Source organism: Monodon monoceros, unplaced genomic scaffold, assembly GCF_005190385.1.
Source record: "Monodon monoceros isolate NGI ecotype Baffin Bay Population unplaced genomic scaffold, NGI_Narwhal_1 Super_Scaffold_16, whole genome shotgun sequence".
Classification (NCBI taxonomy): Eukaryota; Metazoa; Chordata; class Mammalia; order Artiodactyla; family Monodontidae; genus Monodon; species Monodon monoceros.
In genome coordinates, this window is record NW_021703772.1 from 22,060,391 (window position 1) to 22,077,286 (window position 16,896).

At 38.2% G+C, this 16,896-nt stretch overlaps 1 protein-coding gene across 1 annotated transcript in view; it reads right to left on the reverse strand.

Moving 5' to 3' along the window:
• Positions 1 to 464: 464 nt before the first annotated feature.
• ATIC (5-aminoimidazole-4-carboxamide ribonucleotide formyltransferase/IMP cyclohydrolase) overlaps positions 465 to 16,896 on the reverse strand; it is a 30,461-nt gene continuing 14,029 nt past the window's right edge. Inside the window, exons 8-16 of the mRNA XM_029226103.1 lie at positions 15,454 to 15,579; positions 14,497 to 14,604; positions 13,579 to 13,664; positions 12,449 to 12,538; positions 9,785 to 9,913; positions 4,290 to 4,382; positions 2,933 to 3,115; positions 1,004 to 1,159; positions 465 to 678 (exon numbers count right to left, since the gene is read on the reverse strand). Coding sequence (XP_029081936.1) covers positions 559 to 678; positions 1,004 to 1,159; positions 2,933 to 3,115; positions 4,290 to 4,382; positions 9,785 to 9,913; positions 12,449 to 12,538; positions 13,579 to 13,664; positions 14,497 to 14,604; positions 15,454 to 15,579 — 1,091 coding nt within the window. The 3' untranslated portion in view covers positions 465 to 558. The remainder of the gene's footprint in view (positions 679 to 1,003; positions 1,160 to 2,932; positions 3,116 to 4,289; positions 4,383 to 9,784; positions 9,914 to 12,448; positions 12,539 to 13,578; positions 13,665 to 14,496; positions 14,605 to 15,453; positions 15,580 to 16,896) is intronic.

Genomic DNA, 16,896 nt, shown 5'->3' on the forward strand with positions numbered 1-16,896 from the left:
GAGGGGGCATCAAGGACTGGTTTAAATTATGGGAAGCATTTCACTTAACACAGGAAAAGGAAGTACTGGCAGTATCCTAATGTCGGGCCAACAGAAGCTTTAATCGCCCCTAAGTTCCTAGTCCACGGGTTACAATCTGCTGTTTGTTTAGAAGGTAGTCAACCACACTCTTTAGAACTATGATTAGAGGAAACTCATGAGCAGAATCCCCTATGAGTAAACTAGCGGGACTTTAAGGTGCCTGCGCCACCTGCTATGGTGGCTGCTCAGTTTCTTTGGTTTACCTAATGATTTTCAGATGTTCACACAGGTAACATTTTGGGATGAGCTGAGCCCCAGGAGGCACGGATGCTCCTGTATTTCTTACAAATGACCATGTGTAATGTTTGTCAAACTAAAGAGCCTATAACTAAGACAAATTAAATACAACTACCAGACACTATGGCTCCAAGATTATTAAAATTTAATGCTTTATTTTTTTAAAAAGGTTATTTTCGAAATTCCATATGTGATTTTTCACCTACACATAGGAAGGGTATAAAATAATGCGTGAAGAAGTCAGTGATGGAAGAGCCGGAGATTCGTGTGAGCGAGGATTATTCCCAGCTCATCGCAAGCCTCGATCACAACTTTGTCAGCAGTGGAACCGGAAGGGGCAGCGATGTAGGCCACGCCACTCTGAGGGGGAGACAGAGACGGACTCTCATAACACAGCCTCATGCCAAAACACGTCCAGGATCAACCCGTCACACCCAATAACAAATGCCCGCTAACAACGATTCACGCTGCAGACTTATTCGGTCAAGAGGCAAAATAACGGGATTTGGGTTGTCCATACAACAAAAGGAGAAGTCAAAATAATACTCTAGATGTTACTGATATATCACATCATCATAGCCTGGATATATAATATAACTCATAGAAATGAAAAATCAGAAGCAGCATCTCTGAAGTGGTTGCTGCATAATGACCAAATCCATACACACACCAATTCCACACTTACCCTTTTAGCTCTGTCTACATTGTCCCGGAAAGGAAAGAAAGCATCAGAGCTGATGGAAACTTCACTAAGTTTGTCAACCCATTCCCTCTTCTCTGCCTCGGTTAATAACTCGGGGACCTGCTCAAACAGTGCCTTCCACTTGATCAAATCTTCACCCTATGAGTGGGGGCAGAGGGGAAAGACAGGTTTTACACCATCTTCAGTACTATCTGATACAAATCAGAATGCCAGAAAAACACTTGGGCATTTTTCCTAGGACTTAATTATAAATAATGACTCATTTATACCCAAGTCCATATTTCTAGAACCTTTTTTTGATGCTGTATAACATTTCATTAAGAAAGAAAATTAATCTTAAGTGTACCAAATAAAGACTGTACCATTTACAAGCCAGTTTATTCCAAATATATTTTGTTCTTTAATCTCTAAGTTAAATCTACTGCTTTATATCCCTGTATCAAAGCAAGCAAAGAAACAGATAATTTCTAGAAGTACATTTCTACAATAATTAGTCTTAAGTACAGAGTCTGTCTAATAGACCAACCAGAACATGACTCAACAGTATTCATTTTTAAAAAGTACTTCTATTTAGGGTTTAAGCCAAAAGGCTTAAACAATATACTTTTATTCTTATTCACTGTTTGAAGCATTTCCTGGTTACAAAGCACACTCTCCAACGACACCTGTTGATCATGTCATGGATTCCTATCCCTGAATGGACAGCCCAGTGGAGTTGACTCGCCCCCTCAGAAGACCACTGAGTTTTTGATTACCAAGCTTCTCTTTGTGTTTTGCATCCAGTACCTGTTAAGCATTTCTATTTCCAGAAACTGGGCTAAATCCTATTCTTTTAGCAGGCTACCTAATACTTGCAATTTTAATGCTCCCATATACTTGCTTCAAAGTAGAAAACATTAAAGAACATGAAATATAACACAAGTACACTGAGTTGTTAATGGAGCTTGTAGAAAATGTAGAGGGACATTTGTTACCTGCTATCAAGTAATTTGTATGCAATGTTAAATACACACCTCTCACATAGTAAGCATTATGACTGGCACTGTGACAGACACCCAAGATGGGTGAAAAACAGCCCCTGTCATCAAAACTTATAATCAGGGACTTCCCTCGTGGTCCAGTAGTTAAGAATCCGCCTTCCAATGCAGGGGATGCAGCTTCGATCCCTGGTCAGGGAACTAAGAACCCACATGCCACGGGGCAACTAAGCTCGCGTGCCACAAGTACTGAGCCTGCGCACTCTAGAGCCCGCACACCACACCTAGAGAGTCCACGTGCCACAGCTAGAGAGAAGCCTGCATGCTGCAACAAATCTTTAAAAAAAAAAAAAAAAAAAAAGCTTATAGGGACTTCCCTGGTGGCGCAGTGGTTACAAATCCGCCTGCCAATGCAGGGGACACGGGTTCGAGCCCTGGTCCAGGAAGATCCCACATGCCGCGGAGCAACTAAGCCCATGCACCAACAACTAGTGAGCCTGCGTGCTACAACTACTGAAGCCTGTGCACCTAGAGCCCACACACTGCAATGAGAAGCCTGCGCACCTCAATGAAGAGCAGCCCCTGCCTGCCACAACTAGAAAAAGCCCACGCGCAGCAATGAAGACCCAATGCAGCCAAAAATGAATAAATTTATAGGAAAAAAAAAAGCTTATAATCAACAGGGGAGGTACAAACATACAAAACTAAACCAGTGGTTATAATCTAAAAAGACATATGATCTGTAGTGTCAGAAAGGGATAAAGAACGCCAAAGAAAGGTAAATGAGACAGAAGAAGTTTAGATTAGTAAATTTAGATAATACAGAACTTCAAGAAAAATATCTTTTATCTTCGTAGTGATGAAGATAGTCTGTTACACAGAAAGGGTAAACATACTAATACACTCCACCCACACTCAACGACAGCCCTTTTACCTCTCCGATGGTTCCAGTAACATACTGATCGACGGCGTTGGAGATTTCTGCTCTCTTCACTCCAGTTTTAAACTTCATGGAAAGCACTTGTGGGTGATGTCTAAGCCACCAATAGTTTGCCTTATCCCCGGCAAGGCGTGTGCAGTGTATCCGAGACTGCTGTCCAGCTCCAATGCCAATAACCTGAAGAATGAAGAACACGGACGTTAAAATGAATAACAACACGCTTCTCAATGGATCTTTTGTGCATATTCCCCCAAATCCATCAATTTTGTGGGGGGAAAAGAAAATCAGGCTGAAATAAGAGAAATACAAATAATTTTAAAGTCATTAAAAAGGTTAAGTGTAACATGTTTTAACTATTATTGGTATGTGTTACCTCTTCAGTGAAATTTGAGGTATGGCTATTAATTAATATCTGGAAGTTTCTAGAGCTCCTGGACATCAGTAGTGAAGCGTGGTCTTGCTGGAACTTATTAGACAAGTAGCCACAGTCTCCCAGGTTTTTGGTATTACAGATTAGCAATCTTGCAGCAGTAGGCAATCACCTAAATTCCGAATTTGAAAGGGTCTTCCAGGTCACATGCCAATTAACATCCATCCTCCCCTCCCACCTACGGGCCAAATAATTTAACAAATGGCTAGAGAGGAGCTCAAGGCACTGTGAGAAGAAACAGTGCTAAAGCCACAGCAAAACCAGGTTTATCCTAGAGCTAGGAGAGGCCCAGTGATGAGCCAGCTCAGTCCCGCATCCTATGGCTTTTAACCAGGAAAAGTTAAATACCTAGCTTAACATCAGATAGTAAAAGATGTTCAATATTTTGACTGTGGTAGTGGTCACGGTCAAACAACTACATACTCTGTGCAAACTGGTCAAACTCTACACTTAAAAAGGGTGAATTTTACTGTATATAAATTATGCCTCAGTAAACCAGATTTTTCATCATGTTAACTCTTAGTCTACAGATTCTTGGTAAAATAACATTAGAAGTATAAATAAAAATACCCTTTATGCTGCAAAACGATGGGCTAGTGGGTGGCAGTATGTTCTACTCCCTCTTCACTGGAAATGCTACCGATAGGGACGAGGGGAGCAAAAAAACTAGTTCCCTAGCAACCATTGTCCCCTAACCCAAAACATGCCAACTCGTTCCAGGCAAGAAGCAATAAGAACAATTTTAACACTTAGTTCCAAAGATACTTTGTATTCATTACTGAGTAAATACTGACAAACCGAGAAGAGAAAAACTTGGCAAATTTTCCTTTTCAAGCAGTCTAGTTCCCAAGACGGATGGATTTTTGAACATCATCTTGCAAAACAACAGTCCTCCCAAGGTGAGTCTGACAGCTTGGTTACCTGCCCGTCCCTGGCATAGCACACGGAGTTAGACTGAGTATACTTGACAGCAATGGTGGCCACAGTGAGGTCTCTGAGCGCAGATTCCGGCAACTAAAAAAACACAGAATGGTAAATGGGGCTTTTTTTTTTAAACCTTCATTTAACTTTTAGCATCTTATGTGTCCCTTATAACAGACCTATAATATAGTTCTATCCTTCAAATGAGGGAGTGAAATTAACTGTTCATAGGAGACACTATCATGTTTTACTGAAAGAATCATATTTAACATATTTGTCATGGAACTCTGTGCGACGCCTAATGCGTCACAAACTCAAATTGATGCCATTTTGCAACAAACTTTGGCTTAAACCTCTTTACGTATCACACTAGATATGAAATACCATAACCACTCCAAAACTGACAAACAGTATTTTCTCTATCACAGTAGCACCGAATAACTGGAGATGTGATAAAATTTATGTTCAAAAAAAAAACATTCCCTGGTGGCGCAGTGGTTGAGAGTCTGCCTGCCAATGCAGGGGACACGGGTTTGTGCCCCGTCCAGGAAGAACCCACATGCCGCAGAGCGGCTGGGCCCGTGAGCCATGGCCGCTGAGCCTGCGCGTCCGGAGCCTGTGCTCCGCAACGGGAGAGGCCACAACAGTGAGAGGCCCGCGTACCGCAAAACAAAACAAAACAAAACAAAAAAGCACTGAGCGTAATTTTCACAGACACTACAAATAACTGTGATGCACATACAGCCAAGACTGCTCAGGAAAAACCAAATTAGGATCATTTTTTGGTTTGCCTAGAATATTCTACATAGAAAGTATTCAAAAATGTATTATGTACTACCGGTTCAAACGAATGAAACAACTACTATAACTAAAAATGTCACTATCTTTAATATAAAGAGCAAATACAAATTGAAAAGAATAATAATGATCTATGTTGGTATGCTAAGCGGACAAAAAATATAAGCACAGCTAATTGATAAATTATCTAACTGAAAACCTGTTAAGTCAGACTTCATCAAAACTAAAGCTTCTGCTCTTAGAAAAGATCCTGTATTAAGAGGATAAAAAGACAAGTTACAGACCATGAGAAAATATTTTGCAAACCACATATCCAACAAAGAACTAGTATTCACAATATATAAAGACCTCTCAAAATTCAGCTACAAGAATAAAAATATAATTAGAAAATGGGCAAAAGACATGAAGAGACATTTGAAAAAAAGGATATACAGATGGCAAATAAACACATGAAAAAATGTCCATCACTAGGCATTAGGGAAGGCAAATTAAAATTATGAGGTATTGCTACACACCTATCTAACAAGAAAGCGACAACACCGAAACCTGGTAAGGATGCAGAGAAACTGGGATCATGCATATGTTGCTGGTGTAACATATAAAATGATGCAGCCTCTTTGGAAAACAGTCTGGCAGTTTCTTAAACTACATATGCAACTATGATGCCAGCCAGCAAATACACTCCTGTGTCTTTAGAACAGAGAAATGAAAACTATGTTCATACAAAAACCTGTTCATGAATGTACAAAGAATGAAAGTTACAGGAAGGGAAACAGATTAGTAGTTGCCCGAGGTTACAGAGGAGGCAGAGGCAGGAGAGAAGTGAGTGTGGCTATAAAAGGCAACAGAAGCCTCCTTGTAGTGAGGGGCATGTTCTGTGTGTTGACTGCATCAATGTCAATTATCAAGGTTGTGATGCTGTATTAATAGTTTTGCAAGACACTGTCCATTAGGGGAAATGGAGTAAAAGATACATGGGAACTCTTAAAACTGCATGTGTATCTATAATTTTTACTTTTTAAACTCAAAATTAAAAGCTTAAAAACCACTGTTAGAATTTTTTAAGAATTTATTATACTAAGGTACTATTGATGTATTGATAGTATATCCTTTTCTATCTGTATTTGCTCTTTGCCAACTATACATTTTATTCCTTTGGTTCTAAGAAAGATTAATAACAAAAGCCAGCCTTCTTAGCTGCCTACCTTCAAATATAACCCTAGTATCCCGAGTTAGGATCAAGGACTATTAGACATGTCAAGGGGTGGGAGTGAGAGAATCCAGTGTAATAAACATGGCACATATAAAACAAACTGAAGCATTATTCAAGAAAAATGGGAGAAGACAGAAAAATTCAAGCATGTTTGTTAATACTTAACACACACTCATTACACTTCTCCGGCTTCCTCAGGACTGAAACCATTCTAGACCTAATAGTATAATCTGATGATTTTGAGGCTGGAATATTAATAAAAACCTGTTTTAAAAGAAGGGAGAGGAATATAAAGGAGGATAATACCATCATTCTCATCCTTAGTTAGGTTTCCAAATTTCCATTAAAAATACATATGAACAAGTACAAAAGGATGTAGATAAAAGATTAAAATCAAACCCTTGTAAAAATATCCAAGCTAGCACAGCCAGAGGCACAAAACCTATCAAGTGCTACTAAATTAATCAGTCCAATACCTATAAAACTACAAGGAAAACTTACAAAAGTAAGAGTCTCAATAGGTAGACACAGTTGTCAGCATGGGTACCATGGAATCTAGCTCAATACCCTTTTGGTATTTTAAAAAATACATTAACCAGCCAGATTAATAAAGTTAAAAAAAAAAAAAGAGTCTCATTTTACTGTGAGCTGCTTAAAAACACTGCTACCCCAGTACCTCAGGGCCTTGACCAAAGGAGTGGATTCCAAAGGACTGAAAGATCTTTCTATGTATGATTCCTACATGTTCCTTCACTTCAGGGCACCATTACGTTTCAAAGATAAAAATGAAAGAATAACCAGTAAACCAACAAAGATCATGTCTTAATCACTATATGTTTATTAACAGAACTATCCTGATAAAGATTTTAAAGCCTATTTTCAGCATTCTACTTAAAGTCGCAGGATTCAGACCGGGAAACAATAGCCAACTCGTCCACTTGTTACAAAATGACTTCTTAAGAGACTAATCCTTTTCTAAGAACAAATAGAAAAACTGAACACAGAGCTCATAAAATATCAAGTACTGAGAGGCAAGAGGCAAAGACCCCAGAGATAAAGGAAGCTGGAAGAAATGAATGTGACGATGCTTTTCCCCTCAAGGCATTTTCCAAGTTGCAAGGCAGTAACTAAGAGGTAAATGAGCTAAGCCCCGCATAAGTCAACTCTATGAAGGGAAAAAAACACCATCCAGACCCTCAAAATATCCATATGGTTCTTTCATATTACGGACCAAAAAACTGATCAAATAGTCAACCTACAAAAGATATGGAAAATTTTATTTGAGACAACCTGAGGAACCCAGGAGACAGTCTCTCAGAAAGATCTGAGAACTGTTCCAAATAGGTAAGGGGGGTGGCCAGTATATACGTGATTTCGATGAAGGGGCACCTGCAATCAATCACACTTCTCGGCAGAAGGTTACTGCTATTCTCGAGGAACAGACATCCTAGTTAATGGTTTTAAGTGCTTTCCTAAGTACGGGAAGATACAAGAAACTGGGTTCACAAAATCTCCTGAAAATATATAACTATCTGAGGGCCAGTTTTGTCAGTTTTCCCAGAGCACAGAGTACCTCACCCTGAATTCCTTTCAGTGACTGCAGTGGCTAAAGACTTGATTCTTGCAAAACTGGATGGTGGGCGACATTCTTTATTTTACGATCCCCTCCCTTTTGGTCTTAATTTCAACCAAAGTTTGGGAGGCATTTTGTGACTAATTTGTCCCATGGTGCTAGGAAAGCTCATTCAGTTCACACAAGGATTTCATTGATAAGCCACTCGATGTGCTATGGACTAGGCCCTCTTGGCAGTAACCAAAAGCCTCTGGACCACCTGATTTACTAGTCTATTATGGTCCAGGAAATGGCTCCCTCTTATTGCTTCTTCCCATATCTATAGTTACACTATTATAATCACTGATCTTATAGAAAGATGTATTTGGCCAATCATTTCAACTCCCCTAGTCATCGTTATTTTTATCAAACGCTCAGTCACATATTTGGAAGAAACAATAATCTTGTAAAATAGGCAGACTAGAAAGAAAATAGCTAGTACTATTAATAAGGTCATAAGTATTTAAGCTAAGAACTTCCACTAGGTGCAGCCCAGAATCTCCCCACGTTGTCTGACCAGTCTGCTCTGTACCAATCACTATCTTTAAGGGAAGTGATATATTGGCATTGTACATAAAGTTCACCAAAGATGTCTGCATACACAAGGCAGAGTGGTGGCTCATCGTGACCCCTCACAGGATTGAGAAAGGAATGTTATCTTCTAAGGAGTTACGTGGCTGGCACCAGAAGAAGAAAAATTGAGCTTTATGGTTGAGCAGGTATTTCTGCCACTGGGGAAGCCTGGTTAACGCATAATGCAGATGCACAATGCACGCTAGAGGGGAAGGAGGAGGCCAAAGAAAAAGTTTCATGTTAAATTTTTCTTGCCTTGCCTTAAAATATGAATTTTTATTTCATCAATATCCAATGCCCAGCATGCAATCAAAAACACCAGCCATACCAGCAGGTAAGACCAGAAAACAATGAAGTCAGTTACACATCTGAAGTACTGAAAAGAAAGCACAGCCAACATTAGACCCAGCAAAAATATCCTTTAAAACTGAAGGCCCAATTAAGGGATTTCAGAAAAACAAGTACTACTAGCTCATCCATTTCCTTGTAGTATAACCTTGGGCAAATGTCTTAACTGTCCTCTCTGTCACAATTTTGTGATCTTTACAATAGAGTTGACAGTACTCACACCCCGCCCAGAGGGAGCTGTGCATATTAATTGATATAATACATGTAAATACAAATAGAAAACCATTTTTATCCTAGGAATATGTCCTTCTAAAAGATGACAACAGGACAATAGCAAAATCGTGACTATGTGAAAACACCCATCACATCACTGAAAATGGAAACAGCTTAAATATCCATCATAGTACGCAGATTGCCACACGGCCTTTCAGATGAAGATGTGGATCTATGTTTCTTGATATATAAACACATTTGTAGCTCAGTGCATAGAAAAAAAGGCAAGTTACAGAACAGATTTATAAAAGACATGATCCCATATATGTAGAATTGAAGGTAAATAACTACATATATACATATGCACAGAAGTTTCTAATATGGCCTTCTGTTCATTTTTTGAGTTCTCAAACTTACTTGACAACTCAGAGATGAGCTAGCTCTTTGCATATCGACCAGTTTTAAATATGGGCCTTAATAAATGCATAAGCATATAAATATTAAAAACAGATCTACTGGGCTTCCCTGGTGGCGCAGTGGTTGAGAGTCTGCCTGCCGATGCAGGGGACATGAGTTCGTGTCCCGGTCCGGGAGGATCCCACATGCCGTGGAGCGGCTGAGCCTGCACGTCCGGAGCCTGTGCTCCGCAACGGGAGAGACCCGCGTACCGCCAAAAAAAAAAAAAAAAAACAGATCTACTGAATTACTAGTATTCAGTTCAGATATTTTCAGACTTACATCTTTATTCTTGGTAACAATGTTGCTAAATAATGACCTGTTGATGACACTATTATTTCTCTTCTGGCTTAAACGAAGACCAAAGAGAGTTCGAACTTCGTTTTCATCCGGACTGTAAGACTGGTCCATCTAAATAAAACAAAGTTAAGGAGTTAAAAGAGTAAAAAATATGTCTACATCCCTCAAAATTTTTCACTTAATTTATGTTCAAGATATTTCATTATAAGCAAGGCTATATGCATTTTTTCTAACTTAGGCAGGTACAAGATCATTTCAGGATGGGTGTAATAGAATGGCCAGGCACCAATATTTTGCTCCAAAATTTTTTATAGGTTTTATAATCTTATAGGGTTTTGTAACTTATACCAAACATTAGAACCAATGATTCCAACAGAGCATTTCTGGTTTCAGTAACTGAAAGCACTATACATATGGTTTTTTCTTAAAAAAAAAAACTAAAACAGATATGCTAACAAATAGGCAGTGGCACAAAAACTAACCTCTAATTTTTTTCTAAGAATCTATTACAAATACTTAATTAAGACTTAGATTAGAAGTTAAAAGAGTAGGCTTCCCTGGTGGCACAGTGGTTAAGAATCCGCCTGCCAATGCAGGGGACAAGGGTTCAAGCCCTAGTCCGGGAAGTTTCCACATGCCGCGGAGCAACGAAGCCCATGCGCCACAACTACTGAGCCTGCACTCTAGAGCCCGCGAGCCACAACTATGGAAGCCCGTGTGCCTAGAGGCCATGCTCTGCAACAAGAAAAGCCAATGCAATGAGAAGCCCACGCACAGCAACAAAGAGTAGCCCCCGCTCGCCGCAACTAGAGAATGCACGCATGCAGCAAGGAAGACCCAACACAGCCAAAACTAAAACAAAACAAAACAAAAAAAAGTTAAAAGAGAGAGAACAGCATTTGTAGTCTGTGTCTTTGTTATTTGAAAAGGAATATGTCATTCATTGCTTTCTTTCTCTCCCAAATTTTTAACTGAAATGATAGTAAGACATGGGAATAACCTGCATAAGACCACTCTCTCCCTAGACACTTTTCCAAATTTGACAGTATTTCTTTGTTTAACCTTTGGATGATCTTTGATTTAGAAAGCACTGATATCTGTAACTTATAAGCAAGACCTCATATTAATTCTGCTTAATCTGCATTTTCCTGAATTCTAAAATGGTCCTTTTCCCTTTATATTATAAAATTTCTAAAACTGAGATGTGCCCGCCTATTAACTGATGTCATAAAAAAACCTCTCAAATAAACAGAATATTGAGGAAGCCCTGGTGTTCTTTTGACACCCTGAAACATGATATTGTCCGGTGCTAAAGAGGTCATGATCAGAGTCAGGCTCAGGATTTGGAAAACATTCTTCATGATGCTACAAATAACTGCTAATAGCCAGAAGTACTTACTACTCTTAATGACAACAACAACAAAAAACAGTTAAGAGTGAAAATACAGGGGCAGCTAACTGAATGATTAAGTACCTTTTAAAAAAGCTACTTCTGTCAAGTAGCTTTTTAAAAAGTATTACATTTAATGTGGTATTTTTGTTTTCTTTCCTTGAAAAGCTGACATGGAGTCTATGGTGAACCATGTAATTATTGGTTTCTTAAAGTGAAGAATAATAACTTTCAATATATGGAATTTGGATTCCACAAATTTTTTTTACATTAATACCTTCTGAAAAACAGTATTATGAATTTTAACTTTCAATTCAAATAACTTTTTGCTTTATCCATTTATGATCAGACTATGGGCTAATTTCCCTAATGTATAAGAGCTTGTTAAAATCAGTAAGGAAAAAACTCAACAATCTATTAGAAAGACAGGCAAAGAACACGGGCAGACAGTTCATAAAAGGGAAGTAAAAACACTTAAATGTGAAAAGATGTTCACACACACACAATAAGAAACTAAAACTGCAATGAGATGCCATTTTCATCTATCTAACTGCTAAGATAAAAATGTTTAAAAACTTGATGCTAGCAAAGGTGTTAGGAAACAGGCACCCTTACACATTCCCATTAAGACATAAAATTGGTTGTACAACCTTAAAACGAGCAGCATCTATCAAAGTCACCAATACAGACAGTCTGCAACCCAGTCCTAATTTTATTCTCAGGACTTTCCCTCTAGCTTATTTCACTGCAGGGTATGTGTAATAGCTAAAGACTGGTGACTGGCTAGATAAGATACACAGATACAGGACAAACTTCCAAGATGATGAAGCAGTGTGCATTTGTGTCAGTGGGGAGAAAAAGAAGAAATGCAAATCCAAATATTTGCTGAATATGTATAGACTACATATTTCAGGAAAGGTGAGCAAGAAATTGAGACTATTACTTTTAAAAAAGGTAACAGAGCGGCAGAAGGGAAGGATGAGGAGACTTCATCAAATAACCTTCAATACCTTTTGAATAGGAAACCACATTAAATATATTATTTTTAAAGAAATGAAAAGTAAGGGCGGGAAAGCTATCTTGATCTTAAGCCCAAAAAATTAATAGGAAGAAAAAATTTGCAGGGTTAAGGATAAAAAAACCATAGCAAAGAAGGATAAATTAGAAGGGTGCCAGTATCAAGGAAAGATTAAATATGGGGAAAAAGAGACAAAAGAGAAGAGCAAATTACTGTTTCAAACGTGAATTGCACTAACCTGAAGAACACAGTAGTTCCCATTTTTCTTCTTAGAAAGTAATTTCAAAGCTTCATCTTCATATCCCGGGGCAATAATACCATCAGATACCTATATGTGTATTAAATATTAATTTCTATTTTAAAAAATTAGAGAACACCTCTTAAACGATCTAGAGATAATTATCTGTCATAAATAATGCAGTAGCAGTTTCTGGTTTCTGCCTCCACCAGATAATACAAATACTATACTTGGAAAAGGTAAGTCTATGCTAGAATACAACTTTCTACAGCTGATCTTATCTCATTGGCTGTCCTTCTGGTTGTCTGTTTCAATTTTAACCAAGAATATATGAGTGATTCGCTGTAATACACGTATCTTAGGAAGAAAAATGATTTTTTACTCTTCTGTTCACAGGGAGGTTTTGTACTAGAAAGAGCATGTTCTTCTAATTCTGGCTCTGCCAAAACCTGGCTAAATGACCCGAGGCAAGGCAGGCTCCTCAACAGCAAGAAAAGAGGTCAGAGGAAATCAGATTTAACACATCATAAAGATAAGAAAGTCACAGATCACACCCCAAAGCCTCGTGCGTGCTGTAACCTATAACGCAGCACACCAGCTCCACGGCACCTGGGGATGGCAGGGGTGATGGTAAGGATCCCTAAAGCAACTAAATATTGTCAAGTCACAGGCCCTGTTAGCCTTAACTGCTAACTGTTTGTTTTCCTCCGAGGCATCTGACCTCCTTCATCTTCTTCGAGGCATCTGACCTCCTTCATCTTCTTCTCTATCTCCCCAGCCCCACCCCCACCTTTCCGGAATGCCTGTTTGGTACTCAATTGATGGGGGTTAGTTTTTTAGAGTAGTTTATAATTCCCCTCACTATACAGTCTCTTTCATTACAGACCTAATGAAAGTTTACAGCCAGGTTCACTATTACGTCACCATCCAAGATAGCATCCTCTATTCTTCAGAAACAGTAACTCTGGCATTAAGACAATGACTACTAGAAAATTTTAAAGAATTAAACACATAAAACTTGATCACAACAGCCAAACACAAATATTATAGGTTATGGTTTCAATAAACACTATGAACAAATTAAGCTCTACTTAGTTATGCATGGGACAAGATACAGAATGTCCACTAACCTCTCTAGAGATAATTTTGGCAGTAGGGACATCACAAGTATCAGATAATGCAACAAAATCACCAAAGGAGGACATCCTATCAGCCCCTGTAAATAAAAATTAAAACGTAGTATTTATCACAGATTATCCATCCTTATACAGAAAAAGGTAATGTTCAACAAACCCCAATGTGATCATATACAATCTAACTTCACTAAGATTTAAACAACAGATTAATAAGTCATTTAACTGAAATAATCAATAAGAAATATTCTTTCATTTTACCTCCTAGAGCAACATTCAGCAAACTTTTTCTGTAAAGGGCCTGATAGTAAATATTTTTTAAGCTTTGCAGCCACGCGACCCTGTTCCACCTCCAAGACTGTGGTTAGCAATCAGCCACCGACAATACTATGTGGCCCTATTCCAACCAGACTACATTTACAAAGCTAGGTGGTGGGCTGGATTTAGCCAATGAGCCACACTTTGCCAACCCCTGTGGTAGAAAGTAAACCATGAGAAAGTGTCTCAATAATCTCCCATTAATTTTACAATAATATTCACAGGTTATTAAGCTCATGCATTAGATACTTGTGAATTATATAAAATATAACTTTAACAAAATTCAGTGTACTTAAATAACCATACAACTTAAATTTAGCAATACAAATACATTCAATAGCCTAATGTGAAACTTCACGCACCAAATTCCAATTGTGCTTCCCTTTATTACATTAAGTACTAAAAGTAACACACACTTTTATAAACAAATTTATTCCAAGGCTCTCATATAGTCATTCTGAAGTATTAATGAAAAACAGATTAAGGCAATTTGAAATCCTATAACGAAACAAAGGATATTACTACTTTAAGATAAAATATTGCTTTTCCTCTCAAAAAAAAAAACAACAACAGAAAAAGCGCTATTATTCTTCTGACCTCTTGCTCTTGCATATGCAGTGGATATGGGTGTGAGCGTTTCGTACATATCATAGACCATGCAGACTTTGGCTTCATCTTCACTGAGTGGAATTCCAACAGCAGCGCCTGGTATAGAAAACCATAAATAAACCAAAAATCTCAAGTGACTACTTATTAATTCCTAAATCAGGACATTTTTCTAAACATCTAGTCTAAAACATCTAGTCTATATAGCATAATTTCTAGTGCTTGGGCCAAATTAAACAAAAACATGTTTGGCCAGGTAATTAAATGCCAAAAATATAACTGTAGGGGAGGGTGAGGCGGGGGGAATCTCTTCTCCAGCCTCTGAAAACAGAGCCACTGTCTTGAGTCTGCCAACACTAGGCGTGTATGAAGCTACTTTAATTCACTGCTGACTCTCTGTCCTGCTTGATATCACACACCGTTTATTTCTCTGCCACTCCCATTGTTTTCATATCCAAAAACTATCTGAGAACTAATTATGTGTTGAACTGTCAGTAGGTGACACAAATAACTAAGCTGTAAAGCTGACTTAAACACAGAAGAAAAAAGGTCTCTCATACAATGGCCACAAAAAGTTAAAGTGCCATAAGAACAATTTATGTCTACTCAGTTAACTTTTCAACCATGTGGAAAAATGTTTAGTTTAGTCATACTGCATTAAGCAACATCACTTTTATTTTCTAAAACATGTTTCCACTACAAATACAACTATCATCTGACCTTCCTATCTCATAATAGTGTTACATATTATATATATGTAAAAGACACATGCGCATGGTATTGTTATCAGATTTTATCCAGTTACTACACTGATACTGTTATTAACAAAAGTGGTTTCAGACTTTACAGAATGTCTATATTCGCTTTTGAGTCTTGTCAAACTTCCAAAAATTTTTTAAAAAGTGTATTTTGAACAGTTCCAGAGAATCCCAGAGGGCAGTGCTTTACCTGCCGGGCTGACATGTTTGAAAGAGGCAGCGGCTGGAATGCCTAAAGCTTCTTTGAGTTCCTTCACCAGCTGCCAGGCATTCAAAGCATCACACAAGTTGATAAATCCAGGGGCTCCATTCAAAACTACATATAAAAATATAAATACACATTAACAAGCCAGGTCAATAAGATCAGATATGTGTACACTTCCTAGAAAAATTTTAAAAACACATATATAAGGACTGCACAAATATGTTGCAAATAAAGTATAACGAAGAGGCAAACAGATACACACGAACATACAAGAACTTGCTGAGACTGAATAAAGCACCCGAGTCTGAGCCCATCTCAACAAACACACACACACCACGGAGGTGCATGAACACATACGTGTGCACACACCACTGGTGGACCAAAGCCAGCCAATCCATAAATAAATCAACAAAGAATTCAGGAACAGGAAAAAAGTACGACTAGACTAGTGATCATCAGGGATCCACTTCAGTACAGAAATAAGATCAAACAACTGTGGCAACTTTACTGTACAATTTATAGTATAAAATTTAAATTGTAAGTCCTGTCAGTTTAACAAATAATGTTACAAACTAAAGCAAGAGTTTAGTGGGTGGGAGAGATGGAGGGAAAAACGTGTGTTGGGTTTCTCTTCTTTTACACCAGACTCGGTACACTCAGTCTAAAGTTGAAATGCAGTTAAAAAGGAGACTACAACTTTTTCACTGCCTATGTTCTTAACAGTGGCAGGATTTTTAAAAGCCAAAATCTTGTGAATAAACATTTATAAGAAGTTCAGCGCACACACAAAACTAGTGGGCCACTAATTAAAAACAACTTTATAATTTCATTTCCTTTGTGTTATTTTGGATAGCACATACTTTTAAAAGCAAAACCTTGCCAAACATCTACTGAGTGCCTACTACAATGTTAAGCACTGTTCTAGGAACTTGGGATACTATCAGTGAATAAAACAGTCCCTCCCAAATTACTGTCATTGACAACCCTTTTAGATAGCCTCATCCAAGAGGGCAGACAGCAGAAGCAAGAAGAACTACACTTCTGCAGCCGGTGGAACGAAAACCACATTCACAGAAAGACAGACAAAATGAAAAGCCAGAGGACTTGTACCAGATGAAGGAACAACACCAAACCCCAGAAAAACAACTAAATGAAGTGGAGATAGGCAACCTTCCAGAAAAAGAATTCAGAATAATGATCGTGAAGATGATCCAGGACCTTGGAAAAAGAATGGAGGCAAAGATCGAGAAGACGCAAGAAATGCTTAACAAAGACCTAGAACAATTAAAGAACAAACAAACATAGATGAACAATACAATAACTGAAATGAAAACTACACTAGAAGGAATAACTGAGGCAGAGAAACGGATAACTGACCTGAAAGACCAAATGGTGGAATTCACTATCACGGAATAAAGAAAGAAGAAT